Source organism: Stegostoma tigrinum, chromosome 29, assembly GCF_030684315.1.
Source record: "Stegostoma tigrinum isolate sSteTig4 chromosome 29, sSteTig4.hap1, whole genome shotgun sequence".
In the NCBI taxonomy this organism is placed as follows: Eukaryota; Metazoa; Chordata; class Chondrichthyes; order Orectolobiformes; family Stegostomatidae; genus Stegostoma; species Stegostoma tigrinum.
Window position 1 is genome coordinate 31435957 of NC_081382.1, and position 23154 is coordinate 31459110.

The window sequence follows — 23154 nt, forward strand, 5'->3', positions numbered from 1 at the left end:
CAGAGATGGACTGGGCCTGAAAAATTCAAACTTGAATTCCAAATACTGTTGACCACAAAATATTGCAACATCTTGCAGTAAATGATAATATGTTTGTGTAAACATACACCTGCAGTACATTTATCTCTATTATGTATGCAACACATGGCCAAAATGTTGTTGCCATGGACACATCAGTGGGTGGTCAAGAATTTCTACTGGACAACACCTCCATGGAATATTGAGGCTTACACATCGATCATAATGAAAATCATAACCATCAGCAAAGTTCAAAGCTTAAACATAGGCAACATATTTTTGAAACAGCTTTTAACAACAACTAAAGTCACAATTTTGATAGGACACAGCATTGCTATAACTCATGCAGCAAAAACTGGTGTAGAACATGATCAGCATCAACCAAATTTCATTACACTGAAATATCTCTGTGGTCCATCAGTGCCCATCTCAGGGGAAGGGAAAACCACAAAGGTACCTTTAAAAATATTAATGATATCTTTATAATAATTCCATTGCTTAACGGTGATTCTTATTTTATGGAACTACCTTCTTTCTTGAGCAAATACAGAACTGTGGTAGCTGCAGAAACCGCATCCTTACCTATCTGTCAGCAAGTCTGCCCCTGATCTTTTCAGAATCAAAACATTCCTATTTTTGTTCCATGTTTTCCATTATCCTTGTCTCATTGTCTATTGTCGCATTTTATTATTAATTTTGCATCGTGGTTCACCGTGAATGATCACCTCCACGTCTGCCTCGACTTCACGAGGAATCTGGTTTTTACCAGAGTGAACTTGCTGTGGTCAGATTGAGTTAAGGGACTTGTTCATAACTTGCTAAAAGGCAGCTCTTTTTCTCCCTGCTAAATGACATGACATCACAGGAATAACTATATATCCAGATGGATCACGACAGCCACTTTTAACAGAGGCACCCATCACCTACATTGGGAACACGCACTCCGTTTTTATAATTCATTTTAGAGAAGATTTCCACCTGCTCCTCAGTTTTATTTTTGATGAGTGAATTTTTATGTTAATTTAAACAATTTGTTCCTCCCCCCTCCACTTTTGGGAATGTCTGGCATAATTTAAAATGCTAGATCACAGTACTTTTTTTTATCTTGAATTGATATTGTGAGCCAGCCTAAGCACAGAACCTTCAAAATCCATTACTGCAAATGTACATTCCTCACACCAGCTCTGTCATTCCTGCTCTGCACAAGACTGCTCTTTTACTGTCAATTGGTGCCAAGTGTGGTTTCATTGTCGAGCTGTGCCTATTTGAAACTGAGCTAGGTTTCACAAATTTAACTGATACAAGATCAGCAGGAAAAAAAGGTGTTTATCCCAACTAACTTCAAACATGAGTAAAAGATGACATGCTAACTCATTGTAGAAATCAATTCACCATTTAACGATCGTTCTAACAGTACGAGATATTTTTATACAGTCATACAATATTAATAAAAGCTAATTAAACAGGGAACATTAACAAAGAAAATGAACGTGGTTTTCCTTTGGTTGAACTTCTGAACATACCATTAATTCATTAGGTACAACTACAGCATGCAAATTGTCCCCATCACTTCTGCTTCATGTAAATGGGTGATTCACACAAAGCATTGTTACAGCCTTTAACAACATCAAATCTCAATCTTGATCTATGATTATGTCTATCTTTGTGCTCTTTGGGGATTATCTTTCATATATGACTGGGTCCTCGAACATGAACTCTGCTGTGTTCATAGCGAGAAACACCAAGAGACAAATGAGCAACAATGTTAAGATGCAACAAACGGAACTTGCTTTGTGTACTGTGAACCAATCTTTACATAATTCTTTCAAAATACCTCTGCATTACTTGCTGGGTTCAGTTAGCTCAGTTGGCTGGACAGCTGGTCTATGATTATAAACTAACACCAACATTGTGGGTTCAATTCCCATACTGGCTGAGGTTATCACGAAGGACTTTCCTTCTCAACCTCTCCCATCAATGGGGGTGTGGTTACCCTCATGATAAGCCACAATCAGTAGTCTCATTCTAATGAGAGAACAAGGCTAGGGTGACTTTACTTTTCTATTACTTACCATCTCAGGGGTAGGCGTTTTATATATTCGGGTCCTTTATTGCACACTGAGCAGACAAACAAATAAAATCTGAAAACAGGAGAACAGATAATGCAGTCGTTTTAATAAGATATATTGCACCTTACGCCTATCCATGAAGTTTTGACAACATAAAAAACAAAAAAATGATCCGGAATGAAAAGATGCTGCCAGACCTGCTGAGCTTTTCCAGCGACTTCTGTCTTTGTTCCTGATTTACAGCCTCTGCAGTTCTTTTGAATTTCACAACAATGATCTGAACAGGTTGGCCTTGGTGCACCCTATTTATATAGTTGCCGATAAATCAAATCTTAGCACACGTGGAACTGTAAGAATCCTGATGTGCTTATTTAACTATGAAGGTGGTTCTGCAGCAGGCAATCGTATAGTAAAGTATAGTAATCGTATAGTAATCGTATAGTATGACTGATTTCTTAACGATGTCATTAAGGAAATTAAGTTAATTTGACTGAAGAAGGGTCCGGACCCAATACGTGAGCTTTCCTACTCCTCTGATGCTACCTGGCCTGCTATGTTCATCCAGCCCTACAACTTGTTATCTCAGATTCTAGTTCCTACTATCTCTAAATTAATTTGATTGCTCCTTTGCAAGGTTGAACTTAAGCACAGGACGAAGCCCATCAAGATGTGTAAGAAAATATGCAGGGGGTAGGAAGATTAGCTGTCATCTATTGAAGTCATGTTTCTCACAGAATCTAACAAAGATATTTGAAAGACAAAAGTAAAATACGATGGGTGCTGGAAATCTGAAACAAACACAGAGAATGCTGGAGAAACTCAGCAGCCTAGAAGCATCTGTGGAGACAGAAACAGAATTAACATTTTGAGACTCGTATGACTTCTTCAGAAGCGCAAGGTGTTGGAAAATGAATTCATTATATTCTTCTGACAGAGGTGGAGGAGGAGCAAGGACGCAAATAGTGTAGGGGCCCAGTGCAAAAGACAATGAACTGTTTACTAGTAGTGGAAGAGATAAAGTGTCAAACTGGTGTAAATTAAGGTGTGAAGAGGACAATATACAATCACAATATAGGATCCAAAACATGCCTTATCTCGGCTACAAGGTATTAACAAAATTCAGTGCACCATGGAATAATGTGATCTTTCACAGACTGCCAATGGCCAGGACAATTAGAAAGTTGACATATTTTACAGACGATCACAAGAGGAATTAATATTGCCCAGCAACAAGGTCTTGGCAATGCTCCTCCAATCATTGTGTGAAGAGGCAGCCACTATACACAAAAGGTAAAGACCGTGATTGGATAGGTTATTTTAGATCTGGTGCCAAGTGGATGCGGACACATTGCCAGTTTAGCCTCTGTACCCCAGACGTCCCAGTATCAGAGTATGTTCGAGGTAAACTGCTAATCAAAGAGTTTTGTTCTAGCCATAGTTGGTGTCTCACAAAACGGGTGTGATGACACCCCCTTATTAAATATGTCTGAAATAAACATTTGCTCATTCATATATAAAGAAAGTAGTGCAGTGTTACAAAGCGGTAGCCGATCTCTCATACTGATAACTAAAACCAAAACACTCAGACACTTGCTGTGCCCTATAAGCTATTAAAAGAAGTGTGAGAAGTGGTATAACCTGCCTATTGCTCCCAATCTGTTATAAAGGAGTTGTTAAATGAAATAAACTCCTGACACTCATTCTATAACCAACAATTAACTACTTATCTAACTCTAACAGTGAACAAATTAACTGAACTATTAACAAACCAAACAATTCCCCTCTAACTACTAATTATTCCTGGATAAAACAAAATTCTAATGGTATGCTGTTTCAAAGATACAAGTCCCACTTATATAAACAAAAATTTAAAAAAATAGAACTTAGTCTCTCAAAATTACAGCCAGGTTACATCTTCTAGTATGTTCTGTGTCTTCTCCATTGAATTTAGAAGATCATAGATCTTCTGTTAGGAACACTAACTAAGAGTGCCATGATACCTTTATTTACATGATACTTTCTCTAACAGCTGATCTCTCAGCAGATGGCAGTTCGCTCTCACGATTTTGCAACTGCCCCGTCTTTTATACCCTTGGTAACATATCAATTTCTTACAAGAGGATTGGTCCTATGTTGTCAAAACCATGAGATAGTAAAAACCAATGACATTTAAATCTAAGATAACGAAGTGTGGAGCTGGATGAACACAGCAGGCCAAGCAGCATCTTAAGCGCTCCTAAGATGCTGCTTGGCCTGCTGTGTTCATCCAGCTCCACACTTTGTTATCTCAGATTCTCCAGCATCTGCAGTTCCCATTATCACTGACATTTAAAACTAAGTGCCTGGTTTAAATTAATTGGCTAAATCAAAACTTGATGTCTTGATAACAAAACAAAACTGTGGCCAGGTAACCATCCAACCTTTTGATACAAATGTTACAATTCAGGTGCTTTGTGTACCTGCAAACCCACAAACTGCCCAAATGGACATTTTGTTTTTAAATCTCCAAGCCTAGAGAAAGCACATCATCTTTTAAAAGGGCCACACACTGCTTCCCCCCCGCCATCATTTTATAAACATCAATATTTTACAAACACCAAATTCCTGCCTTCCGATCCACAAGTACTCTACCCAACTCGTAACAGTAGCAACAAGGAAAGAGAAAAACATGCCAGTTTTGTGGCCTTGAAGTAAATGTGGATGTGCCGATCTCAAGAGCATCCTGTCACCAGAATGCATTTCATTTCATGGTGTGGCAGTGAGTCAAAGTGTAATACTCAACAAATACTTTCTTCCAACCCAACTGTGAGATTTATCATTTATAACTGTATTAGGAAGTTAAATGAATGTGAACCAACCTGTCTCCAAACATCATGGCCTCATTCAGACACTGGGTGCAGGCTTCATGGAACCACTGCTTACATCTGCAGCACTGGAGCATCTTCAGGTACCACCTGGTGTTAACAGGAATCACATTTACCTCAGTGTGAAGTAGCAACACACTTACACTATAACAAGGCAACACACTTTAACCTTTCCTAGCTAATACCACACATGGTCAGTTATAAGCAATTTCTGACAACAAGTAAACTGCTGAAGATGAGGTAATAAAAACTCTGAAGTTTCAAAGCAGGTTTTCATACAAAACATCACATTTACCATTTTCCTGGCACTGATTTCAGAAAAATTAATGAACTACATACCCCTAGTCTCATCCCTAAATCTCCTGCCATTCCTTGTGAAAACTGTGGTTGAATGTATTTCCATGGTTCAGGCACTACTCCAGAACTTCATCCAAATGGTTACGCTTTGCAAATGAATCATGACCATGAACAGCATCATGGCTAAGTCAATCCCATCATTATCAAACATCATCGCACCCTAGATCTTTCCAGCAGCAAGCATGAATCCCTAATTAACTCACTGTAATCCCTTTAACGCAAGGCTAAGTGCTGCTCCTCAGTGTTTGCCCACTTGCTCCGAGTTCACCAGACTACACCAGAGAGAGAGAGAGAGAGAGAGAGAGGACAATAAAGAGTGAGAGAGAAGGCAAGAACAAGAAAGGTGAGAAGGAGAGAGAGAAATCGAGGGCGAGAGTGAGAAAGAAAGGTGGGGGAAAGAGAGAGAGGATGAAGTTGATGAGGATGATGATTTGCAGAACTGAAATAAATAGTGTAAGGAATCATGCTGTTAGCTCATGATCACTTTTGAAGTGATCACGAGCTAACAGCACCATAGACCTTGCCATACTTACACAGCAATGATTAACAATTTGATTTAAAAATAAATCAAACTGTACTTAGGCATTGTATACATTTATTAAAAGGTAATCTGTTCTCCCTTCCCCTTCCCTCAAACAAACTTATCATTTTCAGTAGTCATGCTCTTTATAGCCTATGCTGGATAGTACTTGCCATGGAAATTCTTGTCAGGTAAGAAACATATTCTTTCGGCCTAACTATGCAAGGGTAGCAGAATAAGAAATATTCAAATTGTTTTTCTTATAGGTGGCAGGTAATATAATGGAATTCATTTAGCAGTGAATTGTAGCTCTTTTATAGTCAAACTTGGCTAATTCACAACTTTTCAGTTTAATAGAATTCTTGAAATGTAATAAATGGGTTCTACCAAAAGGAACAGGGGAGGGTCAGAAGATCTAAAGAGAAGTCTCCCAGTTCCAGTCACATTGGATGTCCCCAAGCAACCATTCAAAAACAGGAAAGAGCACCAAAGGTGGTGGAAGAAAAAAGTTTGGAATGTGTGAAACTAAAAAAAAAATCTATAGTGTAAATCTTACTCTCCAGGTCCCCCACAGTAGCAGTAACACTGCTGTAGGTTGGTTCTATGCAGAGAATCCCAGTTAAGTTCATCCATGTTGTACGGCAAAACTCGTTTGACACTCTGCAAAGCTTTAGCAAGCGGTCCCTTTTTCAAAGCACCTCCTTTCTGTTATGAGGAGACAAAAACACAAATCCAGTGTTATCACACAGACATCATAGTACCTCAGTGCTCACTACAATTCCATTAGAAGCTGTGTACAACAATAGTGCTCAATATGAAGACAGTGTACATCATTGTTCCCTTACTGTCTAATGACCAAGCCAACCCAAACAGACTACTGTCTTTCTTCATTGTCTTTTATTTTCCTCAATCTCGGGTTCTTGGTGCAAGCACGCTATCTGCCATGACTCATTTTCATCTCTGCACTATGTGGGTGAATACAGGTTATAGGTAAATCAGCTTTGCTGGGAACCAGTTTCCAGCATTTATATTTTACTTTGGAATTTAGATTTACTCTATTCTTTTAACAATTCATCATTTGCACCAAATTCGGTGCTTTATCAACTGTTTTAGTTTCTTTCGCGAGTAGTACATCAATTAACTCGATTTTCACATTTGTTCCTGATTTATGAATATCATATTTGCTATCAGTTAGCAGCAAATTACAACTGACTGGATGGGAAACTAACCAAAATAATGAAACAATGTACTAAAAGGTATGGACAAACAAGAAGAGCAATTAGCCACTATTTGAACTCAGGATGTAAGTGGCACAGTGATACAGTGGTTATCACTGCCGCCTTACAGTGACAGGGACTGGAGTTCAATTCTAGCCTTGGGCGACTGTCTGTGTGCAGCTTGCACATTCTCCACAAGTCACCATGGGTTACTGCAGGGTGCTCCAATTTCCTCCCACAGTGCAAATTAAGTGGTCTAAGAGAAAAGAACAATACAGCTTAGGAACAGGCCCTTTGGCCCCCCCCAAGCATACACCGACACATATTTCCCTTCCAGTCTAAACTGCTGCGTAGTGTCCAGGGATGTGCGGGCTAGATGGATTAGCCATGGGAAATGTGAAGTTCAAAAGATGGGTGCTGGGCCTGGGTGGGATTCACTTCAGAGGGTCGGTGCAGGGATGATGGGCTGAATGGCCTCTTTCTGTACTATAGAGATGCTATGTATCTAACCGCAAATTCCCTCAGATCTCAGGTAATAGCTATTCAAAACAGCTATACTTTGTGACATAAAAGGGAATTACAGCGGAATAATTAATGTACATTACACAGTACATGATTGCGTTTGGAAGAGAATCATACCATTTGTAGTGCACAATTTCACTGGAGAAGTGTTACTCACTGAAAAAACAACTAACCATCAGAGCAAAGTTGTTTCATCACATCTTGCACTGTACAGCCTGGCATAATACTGGATGTGGTGGCAAGTGCTGTGTTTCAGGGTTCAATATTCAGATTTTGTCCTGGTCATTTTTAATACCAACAAATAGCATTTACACTAAGAACCATCAATAATCAGGCAGAGAAAAGAACATTTTCATTGTTTTTCAGGGTTCAAAGAAATAGGAAGTTGTCTCGTCCAACATCCTTCCTCATTCCAAATGGGAGCGGAAAAGAAAGTAATTCACTTCACTTGAATTTTGTGGGATCTTGCTGTGCAATAACTGGCTGCTCTGTTAACATCAAAACCAATGGTGACTATGGCATGCAACAGTAATTCATTGGCTCTGAAATGTCTTGGAACATCCTGAGGATGCAATAAGGCATAATTTAGGTTCCTCATTGAGGGAGTTATGATAAGCATATCATGAACAGTGTCACATTGTCTTTGTAAGGTTGATATACCCTTCACACGTGCACTGAAGATCACGGAAAGTCACCAGCAACTGGGATTATAAAGGTCCGTAACTCTTGACCAACAATGTATTATTTACTTCTTGCTGATCTACCATTTACTTCCTTTTATCCAAACCATTCTTTTTGAATTTTATAAATACACACTAGTAGTTTTAAGCCCTTTCCGAAATCCTAAATATTAACCAGATTATCACAATTACTCTTCCTTCAGCAGTACTTTTCACTTGCTAGACAACCTGAACAATCTTATAAAAGCATGTGCTTCTAGCTTGAATAGCACACAGACAGTTTTTCCCCAAGATGTCAAACCCACTAGTTACTTAACCAAGAATTGCTCTTACCCTGACAGCCAATGCAAATATACACTGCCGACAAAACCAGGGTGAAGTGGATACATTTGTTGTGCTATCTACTTTTGGATTGTGGCATTGCTGATGGTAACCTAAAGAGAAACAAAGATTTACTATTCCAGTTGAACTTAAATTACATTAAAAAGCAAGTGGCAAATAACCTGCAATATGGTACCATATGTGAAAGTGTAATCGCAACAAGTAAACCAGATTCATAAGATATTAGGAGACAAATAGGAACATTTTGTGCTCATTAAGATGGTGTGTTTGTTGGGAATGATGTATCTTTCTATTTCAGGGATCCAGTGTCAAAATTGTGCTAAAGGCAAAGACAACATATTCTTATCAGACCATATGGCTGTTCTGTTATTCGAGAGGGAGAGATGATTGGTGGTGGTTTAATCTGAGAGTCGCCACATCTCAAGCAAAATTACAGATTGAGAAGGGGAATCCTTCATGGCACCCTTAGTCAGCACAGGAATTGAACCAATACTGTTGGTGTCACACCACGTTGCGAATTAGCCGTTAAGCTAACTGAGCTAAAGCATCCCCACTCACTAGTCAAAGGATACAGTTCATTTATACAAGATATTCATCCTCTGAGGAATATCACTCTCTGTATCAGTGTAAATTGTTATTGTATACCATAGTGTCATATTACCTCATGCTGAATAGCGCTAAATTAGAAGCAGTTCTGAGCTGCAGAGCTATGTAGGAGTTGTTTGAACTGCCCAAACTCATTTCACATATGACCCTGAAATCAGCTTTCTATTTTACTAGTTTCCAATGTAGAATCATTGTTTGGAAATAAGGCATTAACTTCCTTTAATCTAATCAGTTCCTTTTCCCCTTAGAGTATAGTCACTTTATTCGAACATTTATTTCTGAATATACTAGTGCAGAAGCACTTAAAACATGTGAGCTTACTTAACAGTGGAAAATAATATTCTCTTCCAAAAAAGATAGCAAGAACTGCAGGTGCTGGAGTCAGAGATAATACAGTATGGGGCTGGAAGAACAGCTGGGACCCAAAACGTCAACTTTCCGGCTCCTCTGATGCTGCCTGGCCTGCTGTGTTCTTACAGCTTCATTCTTTATGTCCTTTTCTAAACAGACTTTTTTTAAAATCAAAATGAATTACTTTCAGCAGACAACATTGGTATGCCACATAAAATCGGAATATTTGACATAAAAGTCAAGGGTTTTCGGTTAACTGACTACATTAGTTAAAATATTCTCTCATGTACAAGATAACAAGAATGTCCATAGAGTGCCAGGTACAGTGATTATCAGTTATTGATGAGACTAGGGAAGCAGGAATTGTTTATCCTGTTTTTATCCCTCTATTCCCTGCCTGTTCATTTGGCTGTCTAACTACCTCTTAAATTTCACTGTCCTATCTGCTTCTATCATCTCCTCTGGAAGTATGTTCCAGGCACCTACCACCCTCTGTGCCTTGTACATCTCGTTTACACTTTCGCGCCCTCACCTTAAACCTATGCCCCCTAGTATTTGACATTTCCAGTCTGGGAAAGAGAGCCTGATTATCCACCCTATCTACATACCTTATGATATTATATACTTCTATCAGGTCACCCTCAGCTTCCTATGCTCTCGTGGAAACAATCCAAGTTTGTTCAACCTCTCCTTATATCTCATATACTCCAATAATGGTAACATTATTTTTTACGCATTCTCGATCCTTCCTACAGTGTGATGACCGGAACAGTGCAAAGTTCTCCACATGTGGTGTGACTAAATTCTTATAAGTTGCAACATGACTTACCAACTTTGATACCCAATGCCCTGAGTGATGATGGCAAGCATGCTCTATATCTTCTTTATTACTTTATCCACTTGTGTTGCCGCTTTCAGGAAGCTATGGAGTTATGCCCCAGCATCCCTCTGTATGTCAATGCTCCCAAAGGTCTGGCCATTTACTGTATGCTTTCCTCTTACATTTGACCTCCCAAAGCGCGTCACCCCACACTTATCCAGATTAAACTCCATCTACTATTTCTCCACCCAACTTTCCTTCTGATCTATATCCTGCTGCATATTTGACATCCTTCCTCACTACCCACAATTCCATCAATTTTCATGTCATCTGCAAACTTACTAATCAGACTACCAACATTTTCATTCAAATCACTTATACGTATTACAAACAGAGGTCCTCGCACTGATCCTTGTGGAACACCACTGCTCACAAACCTCCAGTCAGAAAAACAACCCTCCACAACTACCTACTTTCTTCTACGATCAAGCCAACTTGTATCCAACTTGTCAACTCATCATGGATCCCATGCAACTTAATCTTCTGAACCAGCCTACCATGATGGGCCATGTCAAATGCTTTAGTACAGTCCATGTAGAAAACATTCTTCTCTTCTTTTCCCTCCCACAACAGCAATAGGGACCCTTGGTCCTCACTTACCATCCCTCCAGCATCCACATCCAAAGGATTCTTAGCCACCATTTCCACTATGTCCTTTAGGATGCCACTATCAGACAAATATTTCCCCTCCCATCCCTCATCAGCTTTCCACAGGGACAGCTTTGTCCATTCCCAACATCTCCCAGCACCCCCCACAGCATCTTCCCTTTCAATCACTGAAGATGCAAAACTTATCTGTCTACTTCCTCTTCCTCACTATCCAAGGCTCCAGACACAACTCCCAGGTGAAACAGAAATTCACCTGCATCTCACTCAATTCAATCCACTGTTTTCGCTGTTCACAATGTGGTCTTCTCTATGTTGGAGTAATGAAGCGCAGATTGACTGATGGCTTTGCGGAACACCTATGTTCAGTCTGCAAAAATGACCCTGAGCTTTCTGATACCTGCAACACACCTCCCTGCTCCCTTGCCAACATCTCTGTCTCAGGTTTACAGCAGTGCTGCAGAGAAACTGGAAGAACAGTACCTCATGTTCCACTATGGGGACCCTGCAGTCTTCAGGATTTAACATCAAATCAACAATTTTACGACCTCAGTATCTTCTCCCATGTCCTTACCCCAACCCCAATACACCAGACCTTGTCATCACATGGGCTGCTACCACATACAACCTATTGTCAACTACTAACAGTCACCATTAGCAGCTATTGATTCTCCTAGTTGCCCCTTACCCATTCCTTTGTTCTGTCACTCTCTGGGCTCCATCTCTACCTATCATTTATTCCTTGCCTGTCCTCCCCACCTCATCTTCAGCATATATAGCATACTTTTCCTTACTAAAATCAGTTATGAAGAAAGGCCACTGGATCTGAAATGTTAACTCTGCTTCAGGTGCTGCTAGAACTGCTGTGTTTTTCCAGCAATTTCTGTTTTGTATAACATCTCCCATCATCCAAGGTTCCCAAATCTTGCCATCCTTCCTTTATATCTTCACAGGAGCATGCTGATCCTGAACTCTGGTGAACTGACGTTTAGAAGGCACCTTTAGGATTCCCTTCAGATTTACTTTCAAACTTGCTATCCAATTTTTCCAGTTCCTGCTTAATACAATTGTAATTAGCCTTCCCCCAATTTAGCACTTCCACCTGGAGGTCAAGTCTTATACTTTCCCATAACTATCTGAAAACTTACGGGATTATGATCACTGATCCCAATATGCTGCCCCACTGAAACTCTGATCACCTGGCCATATCTAATATGCCTCCTTCCCTCGTTGGTTTATCTACACATTGTTTCAAGAATCCCTCCTGGATGCACTTAACAAATCAGAATCCAAATATCATCTCGATATAAAACATTTACTCTTTTATCACCACAGATTTTGCCTAACCTGATGAATATTTGCGGCTTTTCCTGATCTTATTACATCAAAGAAATAGTTTCACTTCAGTTCTTTAATTCATTCCTCCCATTAGAATTGTGTTATTTCTTCTGCCTAGGTAGCACATGGCATGAAGTGCTGTGCACTTGTAAGTGATCACATATCAGGCCACTTTTTCAGGTCATATTTCTTATTCTGAAGACCCTGCTAATCCCTGAAACTGTCCAAGGAGTTCTGGATGAGACAAGAAACTCATCCTATGGAAAGCAGGCTGCCATTGTGACAATGCTTCTAATCAACTTTCCAGAATATCTTTAGCTGGGATTGGGCACTTTAAAAGTAGATTATTAACAGTGCCTCTTACCTAGTCCACACTTGCCACAAATCAAAATTTCATTAGGTGCTGCAGATGATCTCTCCGAGCAGATGTTACACCTCGGCTCTTCTCCAGGAACACCAGCTGTTTAAAACAAAATGACCTTTAAATGCTAATTTTTGTTTTTACTAAGAATCAGGCATTAGAAGGAATAGAAGGACAAGTAAGAATGAAATAATGTCGAGAGATAAATTCGCAGAATAAGGGAGGGTAAAAATTAAACAAGATATCTGCCCTGATTGCAATACATCAAGGTACAGCTTGACTTTGTGTGATTGTATAAAATGTGCATTTGTGAATGCTATATATCTTTCATGAGGTTTATCTCAATTAAAGTCAACAGGGAGAAGGGGAAGAACAGCAAGTAAAATGAGCCACTGATTCATTAACTTCAACCTGTCAGCATCTGCCCCTCTGACAGCTGTTGGTCAGTATTTGTGTCAATTTCAGGAGCGGAGCTGGATCAGCTCAGTTGTGATATGTCCCCTTATTCAGTTAGCTAGTTGACACTCACCTTTGAAGCCACTTGAAGCAAAGTGTATTCTAGCAAAATTCACCGTCTTCAGGAAAGTAGGAAACTGTCAGAGGAAGCTTTGTTTGTGGCGCTTCAATGTCACTAATCACAGCTGAAATAAAAGTGAAGGGCACTTGGAACTGAATATAACTATTATTCCATTTGATGAGGTAAATACCGTTAAAGCCTGTTTCTGTGTGAATTTGAGTCAGTTTGAGAGGGAGCAGGAGTACACTAGATATCTACCATGTGGATGAGATGAACATCACAGCTAGGGGTGAGACAATGCGGTGGCACTTTCTACTGTTCATATCTCTGAGCCACGTGACCCAAGGTTAAGTCCACCTGCTCCAGACATGTGTCATAACACTCTGGAACAGGTTGATTAGAAACTATCTACCTGATATTTAAAAATAAATCACCAAGAACCTCCCATCAGGTAGAGAACTCAAGAAAGAAAATAAATTAAGGAAGGGGAAGAACATCAAAGGGTCCCCATTTCTGACTGTAATCAATGGACAACGTGGGGCTAGTAACATAAGAAGCATAATGCAACAATCTTGCCACTATTGACATTGGTGAGGCCATTTTTAGAATACTGCGTTCACCTCTGGTCTGCCTGCTATAGGAAGGATGTTGTGAAACTTGAAAGGACTCAGAAAAGATTTACAAAGGTGTTGCCAGGGATGGAAGGTTTGAGCAATGGGGAGAAACTGAATAGGCTGGGGCTATTTTCCTTGGAGCGTCAGAGGCTTGGGGCATGACAATATAGAAGTGTATAAAACATGAGGGGCATAGATAGGGTAAATAGTCAATGTTTTTTACCCAGGGTAGGGAATTCGAAAACTAGAGGACAGAGGTATAAGATGAGAGAGGAAAGATTTAGAAGAGACCTAAGGGACAACATTTTCACAGAGGGTGATGTGTGTATGGAATGAGCTGCCAGAGGAAGTGGTGGAGGCAGATACAATTACAACATTTAAAAGGCATCGGGATGGGTATATGAATAGGAAGGGTTTAGAGGGACATGAGCCAAATGCTGACAAATGGGACTAGATTAATTTAGGATATCTGGTCATTATGGGAGAGTTGGACCGAAGGGTCTGTTTCTGTGCTGTATATCAATGACTCTACACTCTGGGCTTACTCTTAAAGAATGGCTCTAACACCTGTACTACCATACCTTGAGATGGGGAAACTGTAAAATAAATCAAAGAAAATATGATCCAGTTCCTCTTTACATTTCTCATTTATTTTCAATCAAAGTGGTAGAAATAATACTAACATTAGTGAGAGAGAGTCAGAATATTAACTTTTTTAAACACTGGAATGATTGTATGAATCAGAAGATAGTGAGCCTAAAGTCAATAGGTATTTTGAGTTGTACTCACCATGCTGTATATCTTTCCACAGAATCCAAAATTCAGAATTATCTTCAAACACTAAAAGGCAACTGTGTTTATGCTTGTTCACCTGAAAAGGTTTAAAAAATACTCAACTCACTAATTCAATTCCAAATGTATGACTAATATTTCAATAATTATTAATAACAGAGATGATAATTATCTTATTTTAACCATCATAAACTTTTTGTTCCTTTTCTTTATTTTGTTTGTTCATTTTCTCTTGATGATCTGCTGTACCTCCAGTTCATCAGTACAAAATACAATTAAAGCAGAGACCAGGAAAAACAATCTTTACTCAATGAACACTAAATGTTAAGAATTATCTCTCAAACAAAGTAATGGCTTTAAAGAGAGCACAAATCAAAATAAGATTAGAGACTGTGATGAGGTAGTGAATTTATTGCAAGAATGAACTCTGTAGAACTGAACTCTTTTTTTTCCCCCTCAACACTGGTAGGGTAGGGGAGTCCAAAACTAGAGGATAAATATTTAAGGCAAGAGGGGAAAGATTTACAAGGGACCCGAGCAGCAATGTTTTCACATTGAGCGTGGTACAAATGTGGAACAAGCTGCCAGAGGAAGTATTAGATGCAGGTATTATTACAACAGTTAAAAGACATTTCATATAATGGATAGAAAAGAATTAGAGGGATATGTGCCAAACGTAGGCGAATGGGACTAGTTTAATTGAGCAAACCTGGTCAGCATAGAGGAGTTGGGCTGAAGGGCCTGTTTCTGTGCACTATGGCTTTCTGGTATTCATTTTTCATTGTGTAACATGAATTATATAAATATAAAAGTAGCCATTTAAGAGCTTCGAAGTTAGTCTATCAATCTGAATCTCAAGTTCAGTTGAAATTCACGTATTTTCTGGGTGTGGGGGGTTGTTGTTGGGTTGGTGGGGGGCAATGGGGAAGACAGTGTGTGTGTGTGATTGAGAGAGAGAGAGAGAGAGAGAGAGAGAGAAAGACTGCATCTGTTTGGTTAGGAATGGTGACATTCATTCCTATATTGGCCAAATATAATCTATTGGAAACTTCATCAAGGAAAATAGAGATTCACACAATCTGGGATCTCAGATGTTCACAGTCTGAGGGAGCAGTGAATAGAAAAAGAAGAACACACTTATAAATAGAAATTTATATAGAGAGGCATTTTCAAATTGAATTAGGAATTTCAAGGATGTTCATGCCTTCTTGATTTTTCCCAGGTAGACCAAACCATCTGTCCATCTGGACAAGACATACTGCCCTTCAGTAAATGCACAATTTTGTTCCATATGCACTGTTCCATTTTGCAGAGATTTGTTAGAAATCTTTGGGATGCATTTGGAGATGACACCAACATCTCTCCGTTGTGGTTCCAATGTGCCTTTCTCCATCAGCTCCTCCTAATGCTGTAAATCAAAATAAGAAAAAATCACATCTTAGTAATATTAAAAGAATAATCAGCCAATTAACAATTTCCATTGCACTCAAACAGAGTGATAATTTTGTTCCAGAAGATATGGTTGCTGCAGTATACTTCTACTAAGCTCTGAACCACCATTCACTACTTCTGGAGACCCTAAGCAACCTCCAGACGTTTTGTTCAAAGTTACTACAAACGTAAATCACAGCAAAGTTTACTAATACTCCGAAGAAACAGCACAGAAAATAGACCAGTCAGCCCAAACATCAACTTTGTGCTATTAAAATCCAGCCTCTTGAACATCTCTCACTCTAGTCCCCACCCCTCCAACCAGTGGCCACACCTTTAGTTACCAAGTTCTTAAGGTCTGTAATTTCTTCACTTAACCTTACTCTCGACCTTCCAGACACTCATCTAACTTATCACTGAACATGCATTTGGCCAACGGTCATAGCGGCTGGCATGGCTTGGACAAATTTTATCTGATTACTTCCCTTGTGAGAGCTTCATTTAGGCACTTTATTAAAAGCAAGTTCTTGTTATTACTTCTCTTTTTTTTCTAGCAACTGAGAATTTTATAGTCTGGTTGTCAATGCTTTGGCACTGCTGCTTTTATATCTAAGTATTATGCCTCAGGTTTCTCCTCTCCACCGCCTTTCAGTATCTGTGATTGCAATACACCTGGATTTGGGGTCTAGATCTCCTCAAAGTTGGATTGCTTGCTTTGCATGTCTTTCCTTCCTTTCTTGACTTTCTGTTCCACGTACGTTCTCAAGATTTCAACTGTTCTCAATTTTTCTTTGGTAGCCTCTTCAGAAAGTGCCTATAACAATTTCAGTCGAGACTTGTAAGTTTAATACAGTGGCAGTCAATTGATACTTGTCTAAATTCTCCTTATGTTATTAATATGCCTTTGCATGTGTATTGTACATGTTGTACATTAACTGACGTTTTGACATTTCTCTGTATAAAATTGCAAACTTGAAATGGCTTTTATGCATGTCGTATTATATCAGTTGAAGTCAGCAGATGGCATCCATGTTTTGGTGTCAAAATGTTGTTGAATAAAACTGCACAGCAACATGTACGTGCCCAATTTAACTTAGCACAATAATGCAACATCAGGGGATGTGATGTTGCTGGATGTCCTTCAAAACAGATAACTAAAGTTCTAGCTCAGCTAATGTTTTCCCACTGTCACCATTTTGACACTTGAATATTAACACACCTCCTGAGCGAGAACTGTGGAAGCAGGGGCCTGTTAGATTGGGAGCATAGTTGTTGTAACTTGGACAGGCCCACTGTCACGTCAGAACTTGGGACCCCAAAATTTCAGTTTGCAATCCCTCTCAGAGTACCAACCATCACCTCTATGAATTCTTCTTGAGCTGTACTGCAGAATTGTTTGAAAACAAGAAGGAAGTTCCCCTAACATCCTTCCTTCAATTAAAACCAGATTTACCTCCATAATAGTGGTCACCACTCCCTAAACATGTTTTGAAACACTGTAATTATAAGATACTTTAGAAATCTTTGTTGCCTCTGTTACAGTTCCCTTCCTTTTAGCATTAACTGTATCTATATGAGAGTTTGAATAAAACAATGTAACAAGCAAGATTAAAACAAGATAATGCAAAATCTGCACACATGTATTTACATTTTGGAGAAAAATATTAAATGAATAACAGTTATTTTCATATTGAAACACCCAAGATTTAAATCACATCCAAGTCGTGATTTAAACAACTTTAAATTGTTTTTAAAGTAAATTTGCTTGGTCAGTTAAATCCAAAAAGTAAATTAGTTTATGCTGTTCATTGTCTCTGGGATATCAATCAATTTACAGTGAATTTTGTAGCCTCAAATGAAATTCACAGAAATGGTGGATTGGTTTGCAATTTTAGTTCAACGTTATTCTTCTTTTAAAATCCTGTCTATCACTTCCTTGTTACTTGCTGAATGTTTATTTTTGTTATTATACGATTGTTATAAATGTTACATATTTTCAAGCTGATTATTTAGAATCAATGGATTTTTTTGTAAGTTGCTACAATTCAGCCTTTGGGCTGCATATATGTTTCTCAAAACAAATGTCATTACAGATGAAACAGGGCTGCACATTTTCTGGCTACATCTTCTGACATACTAAGGAAATGCATGTTGAGGATTTCAGACTTAGATGCCAGAAATGTGATTACCTGATTTTGGGATCTAGATAAATTGTCAAGGTAATATCAACATGACCGGATATTTTAAAATATCCGATTTTCATAATGGTTTGAGAAATAAAATTGTTGCAGTGGAACCTGGCACTCCAGAACCTATTTAAGCTGGACTTGTGATCTTCTGAACTCCCTGACATCAACAATATTTGTTCATTAATTATTCATTTTTACTAAATAAATTTATTCTTGCAATGCACATCACAATGCGGACATTTTAGGGGTCATTCCGAACAAATGCATTTAATCCTCTTAATCCATTTTTTTAAAATATTGGTCACGATAGTCCAATTTGAGAATCAAGACAGCAGCATGAGTTCTTTAAGCACCAGTTACATTGAAGAATTGCCTGGGAGTTCTTTCAATCGAGTTACTGTGGATCCAAACAAGGATTTTGAAAACAGCATGATCTGGATGTGAACGTTGGAGTATGGTTAGTAAGTTTGCAGATGACAACAAAATTGGAGGTGAGTAGACAGCACAGAAGATCTCCTCAGAGCACAATGGAATCTTGATCAAATGGGTCAATGGGCTGACAAGTGCAGATGGAGTTTTATTTAGATAAATGTGAAGTCCTGCATTTTGGAAAGGCAACTCAGGGCAGGACTTATACACTTAATGGTAAGGTCCTGGGGAGGGCTGCTGAACAATAAGACCTTGGAGTGCAGGCTCATAGTTCCTTCAAAGTGCAGTTGAAGTAAGTAGGATGGTGAAGAAGGCATTTGGTATGTTTGCCTTTATTGGTCAGTGCATTGCATACACAAATTGGGTTATCATGTTTTGATTGTACAGGACATTGGTTAGCCCACTTTTGGAATACCGCGTTCAATTGTCATCTCCCTGCTATAGGAAGGAAACTTGAAAAGGTTCAGAAAAGATTTACAAGGATGTTGCCTAGACTGGAAGGTTGAATCACAGGGAGAGGCTGACAAGACTCAAGCTACTTTCCCTGGAGTGTTGCAGGCTGAGGGGTGACCTTATAGACATTTATAAAATCATGACAGGCATGGATATGGTAAATAGACAAGTTCTTTTCCCTGGCATGGGTGAGTCCATAGCTAGAGGGCATAGGTTAAGTGAGAGGGGAAAGATTTGAAAGGGCAGGTTTTTCTACACAGAAAGCAGTGCATGTACAGAATGAGCTACCAGAGGAAGTAGTGGAGGCTGGTACAATTACAAACGTTTACAAGGATCTGGATGGGCACATGAATAGAAACAGCTTGGAGGGATATGGGCCAAATGCAGGCAAATGGGACTAGATTTATTTAAAATATCTGGTTGGCATGGGTTTGAACTGAAGGGTCTGTTTCTATGCTGTATTCCTCTATGAGCAACTCTTACTTAGCAACATAACTCTTTATGAAGGTGCTGCTGGTATCAAGGTACTCAGTAGGAAGGCTATAAATGTTTTAGCGAGGGTGCAGAAACTATTTAGAAGATTGGTTTTAGTTGAACAAATTCAGTTATGTAGAATGGAGAAGCTGGGGTTGGTCTCCTTAAAAAGGCTTGACAGGAGATATAAAGTGATATTTAAAATCATGAGCAGTCTGAGCAGAGTAGCTCAAGAAAAACTGTTCCCGTTGTCAGAAACATTGAAAGCCAGAGAATACAGATTTAAGATGACTGTCAAAAGGACCAAACACAAAATTACGTTTGTTTTAGATGTAGCAAGTGTTCAGAATATGAAATGCACTGTCTAAAAATGTTGATTCAATTGTGGCTTTCAAAAGAGAATCAGATAAGTTCCTGAACAGGAAAGAAGTAACAAGACCACAGGGAAAGAATGGGGGCATTGGAACCAACTAAATTGTTCTTGCAGAGACCCAGCACTATTTTGACAGGCTGAATGGTCTCCTTCTGTATTAAAGTCATTCTAGGATTCTATAAACTCCTTAGATATTTTCAAGAAAGAGTTAGATGTAGTTCTCAGAGAGAAAGAGATGAAAGGATTTGGGAAAAAGCAAGTACTGATTTGAACGAGAGATAATGGGAACTGCAGATGCTGGAGATTCCAAGATAATAAAATGTGAGGCTGGACGAACACAGCAGGCCAAGCAGCATCTCAGTGCTCCTGAGATGCTGCTTGGCCTGCTGTGTTCGTCCAGCCTCACATTTTATTATCTTAGTACTGATTTGAACGATCAGTTACGATCATACTGAACGCAGGCTCGGAGGGCTGAATGGCCTACTCCTGCTCCTACTTTCTATAGACTCATGGAATCCCTACAGTGCAGATAGAGATCTTTTGATCCATGAAGTCTGTGTCAACTCTCCAAAATGCATCCCATTCCAGACCCACACCCCTACCCTAACCATGGTTAATCCACCTTGCCTGGATATGCTAACCTGCATATTGTTAGACTTTGGGAGGAAACCAGAGCACCCAGCAGAAACTCATACAGATATGGGAAGAAGGCTGAAAGTCGGTATAGCCAGTCACCCAAGGCTGACGTCGAACCTGGGTCCCGGGCACTGAGAGGCTGCAGTGCGGCTGTGCCACCATGGTGACCCCCCCCCATCATGGTTACATTTTAAACATATTAGAATTCAGTTATTCTTGAGATTAATTACACTTCTTAATTTTACCAAAAAATATACATTTTAAGTAACAATTTCATACTAAGATAGAATGCTGTTGATTCATCACAGTCATTCATTCATTCTTGCCAATGTTTCAAATACAGCACTTACGCACTAAAATAAAACCAAAATATGCAGATGCTGAAGATCTCAAACAAAAACAGAAATTGCTGGAGAAATACAGCAGATCTGGCAGCATCTATGGAAAGAAAGCAGAATTAATGTTTCGAATCCAGAGACCCTTCAGAACTTCAGTTGAATTTTTCCAGCAATTTCTGTTTTTGTTACAGCAATTGTCCAGTTGGGTTACTTCAAAGTGGTTATCTGTTGACTATTTCACGTGCTGAAAGTTTGATTTCACCTGTTGAGGGCAGATCAGACAGTAGTGAAGCTAATGTCAACCGAGGTGAGTAAGCTTGTCATCTGCTCCTATATTAATGATTGTCTCGACACCAAGCACTTCCTGAGAAAGTCAAAGCGCGCCAATAAACACCCGCCCCCTTGGATCGCAGCAGCCAATGACGTTACACAGAACGCAACCTCCAGTCACGCCCCTGAAGGTTCTGATTGGCCCAAAGTTTACAGTGGCCGTTCTCGAGATTGTGAGTGGTTCAACTCAATGTCAATCAGAGCCGGATCGGTCACTGGCGGCCTCTCTGTGTCCCTGACATTGACAGAAGCGCCGTTACTTCCTTTTCGCAAATTTTATCTCACTCACAGCTAAGAAAGGACCGAGCTCATACATAAAAAATGTACTTTCCACCCAAAACCAACCTTGACACTATCTGAGAACACTTAATCAGATCCTGCTCTAATTCAGTCCGAATTGGTCGGAAACGTTAAGCCAAAAAAAATTCAAAAGATAAAATCGCAAATAAAATGCAACTTGTGCAGAGCTAATTCCAGAGCTACAAGAGTTACATGTCAAACATGGCCGCTTGTCAGGCAACAGTTTTGTGCAAATTTGAAAAATATACAAAAGTGCGTTCATCAATATACATTTAGCAATAGCATTAATTTTTTTATTGAAAAATCAAAAAAATAAAATCCAGATGCGGGAACGGAAGGCTCCTGAACCGATAAATACTTCGGAAGGTTTCTAAATGATCAATTTTAATTCGCATGCTGACACTGTTTGCGTCATCGAGCAAAACTATGTTTTATATTTTTTGCATGGAATTTCAAATGCATCTCTTCAAATCATCATCGAGCGATAGTTTACATTCGGGGGAAAATCGGCTGGAGTTTCAGAGTTTCAGCAAGTCAGTTAATTGCTAAAAAGAATACTTCAGACTGCATTCCAAATCTCCGAACACTTTGATCCGAATCACAGTTAACTTCACATCAAACAGCAAAACACTTTTGTGCATTTTTCAAACTGCTTCCCCGCCTTCTCTCTCTCTCTCCTGTGGCAGGACAAACCTGCTCCAGCTCCAACCTTACCCTTTCTGTCTCTCTCTCTCACACAGACGCACACGTTTCCACTCCACTGCAGTCTTTCTGATGAAAGTGACGCTTTCCCCTTGGATCGACAGAAGTCCTTTCCCAGAGCAATCAGTCAAGCGGGGTCGCCGGTGCTGCTGGGGGGCACAGACACGAAGTGCAATCACACTCACAGCTCCCTGCCTCATCAGCCGCCATTTTTTCTCTTTCCCGCGATTTATTTTCGTGTGCTTATGTGATTAACACATCATCATCATCATCATCATAAGGAAGTTGAAGCGATGAGTGTGTGCGGGCTCCGGGCAACACGCATCCTCAGCACCGCCCAGTGCAAATCCCAACCCACAAGAAGCAACTTCACCGACCCGCAACCTCACCCACAAATCCCAACTGTGCAGAGATGACATTTCACATGAACTTACTGTCGGACAGAAGGGACCAACTTCTAGATTATAAATATGCAATTACATATCAGTAGCAATTCATGAGGCTCGTATGTACGCTTTGGGGAGAGGGATCTTCACCTTTGTTCTTGATGTATTTGCATTCTGAACGACGTCTAGAAAACGGCTGGAATGTGGCATCATCTCTAACACCTTCACGATCGACGCGATGCTTCACGCGGTGTTCGTGTGACAACGGGTCCCAGCCCAAACACTGGGCGCAGTATGTATTTTACGAGGAAGAAAAAAAATCAGGGTTCATTTTACGTAAATGCCCCGATAAATGCGACTTCATGATTCAACATGCACGTGCACTTCATGATGCACTTTGGAATGAACCTTGTATGGTTTGAATGGTATTACTTTGAGTTATTACTCAGTTCGGTAGGA

General features: G+C 39.6%; 1 protein-coding gene across 1 annotated transcript in view; it reads right to left on the reverse strand.

Annotated features, from left to right (window-relative positions):
• phf19 (PHD finger protein 19) overlaps positions 1-22555 on the reverse strand; it is a 43738-nt gene extending 21183 nt beyond the window's left edge. The window contains exons 1-8 of the mRNA XM_048558470.2: positions 22322-22555; positions 15859-16062; positions 14652-14733; positions 12735-12830; positions 8581-8681; positions 6385-6533; positions 4946-5041; positions 2091-2159 (exon numbers count right to left, since the gene is read on the reverse strand). Of these exons, the coding sequence (XP_048414427.1) occupies positions 2091-2159; positions 4946-5041; positions 6385-6533; positions 8581-8681; positions 12735-12830; positions 14652-14733; positions 15859-16047 (782 nt within the window). The 5' untranslated portion in view covers positions 16048-16062; positions 22322-22555. The remainder of the gene's footprint in view (positions 1-2090; positions 2160-4945; positions 5042-6384; positions 6534-8580; positions 8682-12734; positions 12831-14651; positions 14734-15858; positions 16063-22321) is intronic.
• Between the last annotated feature and the right edge of the window lie 599 nt (positions 22556-23154).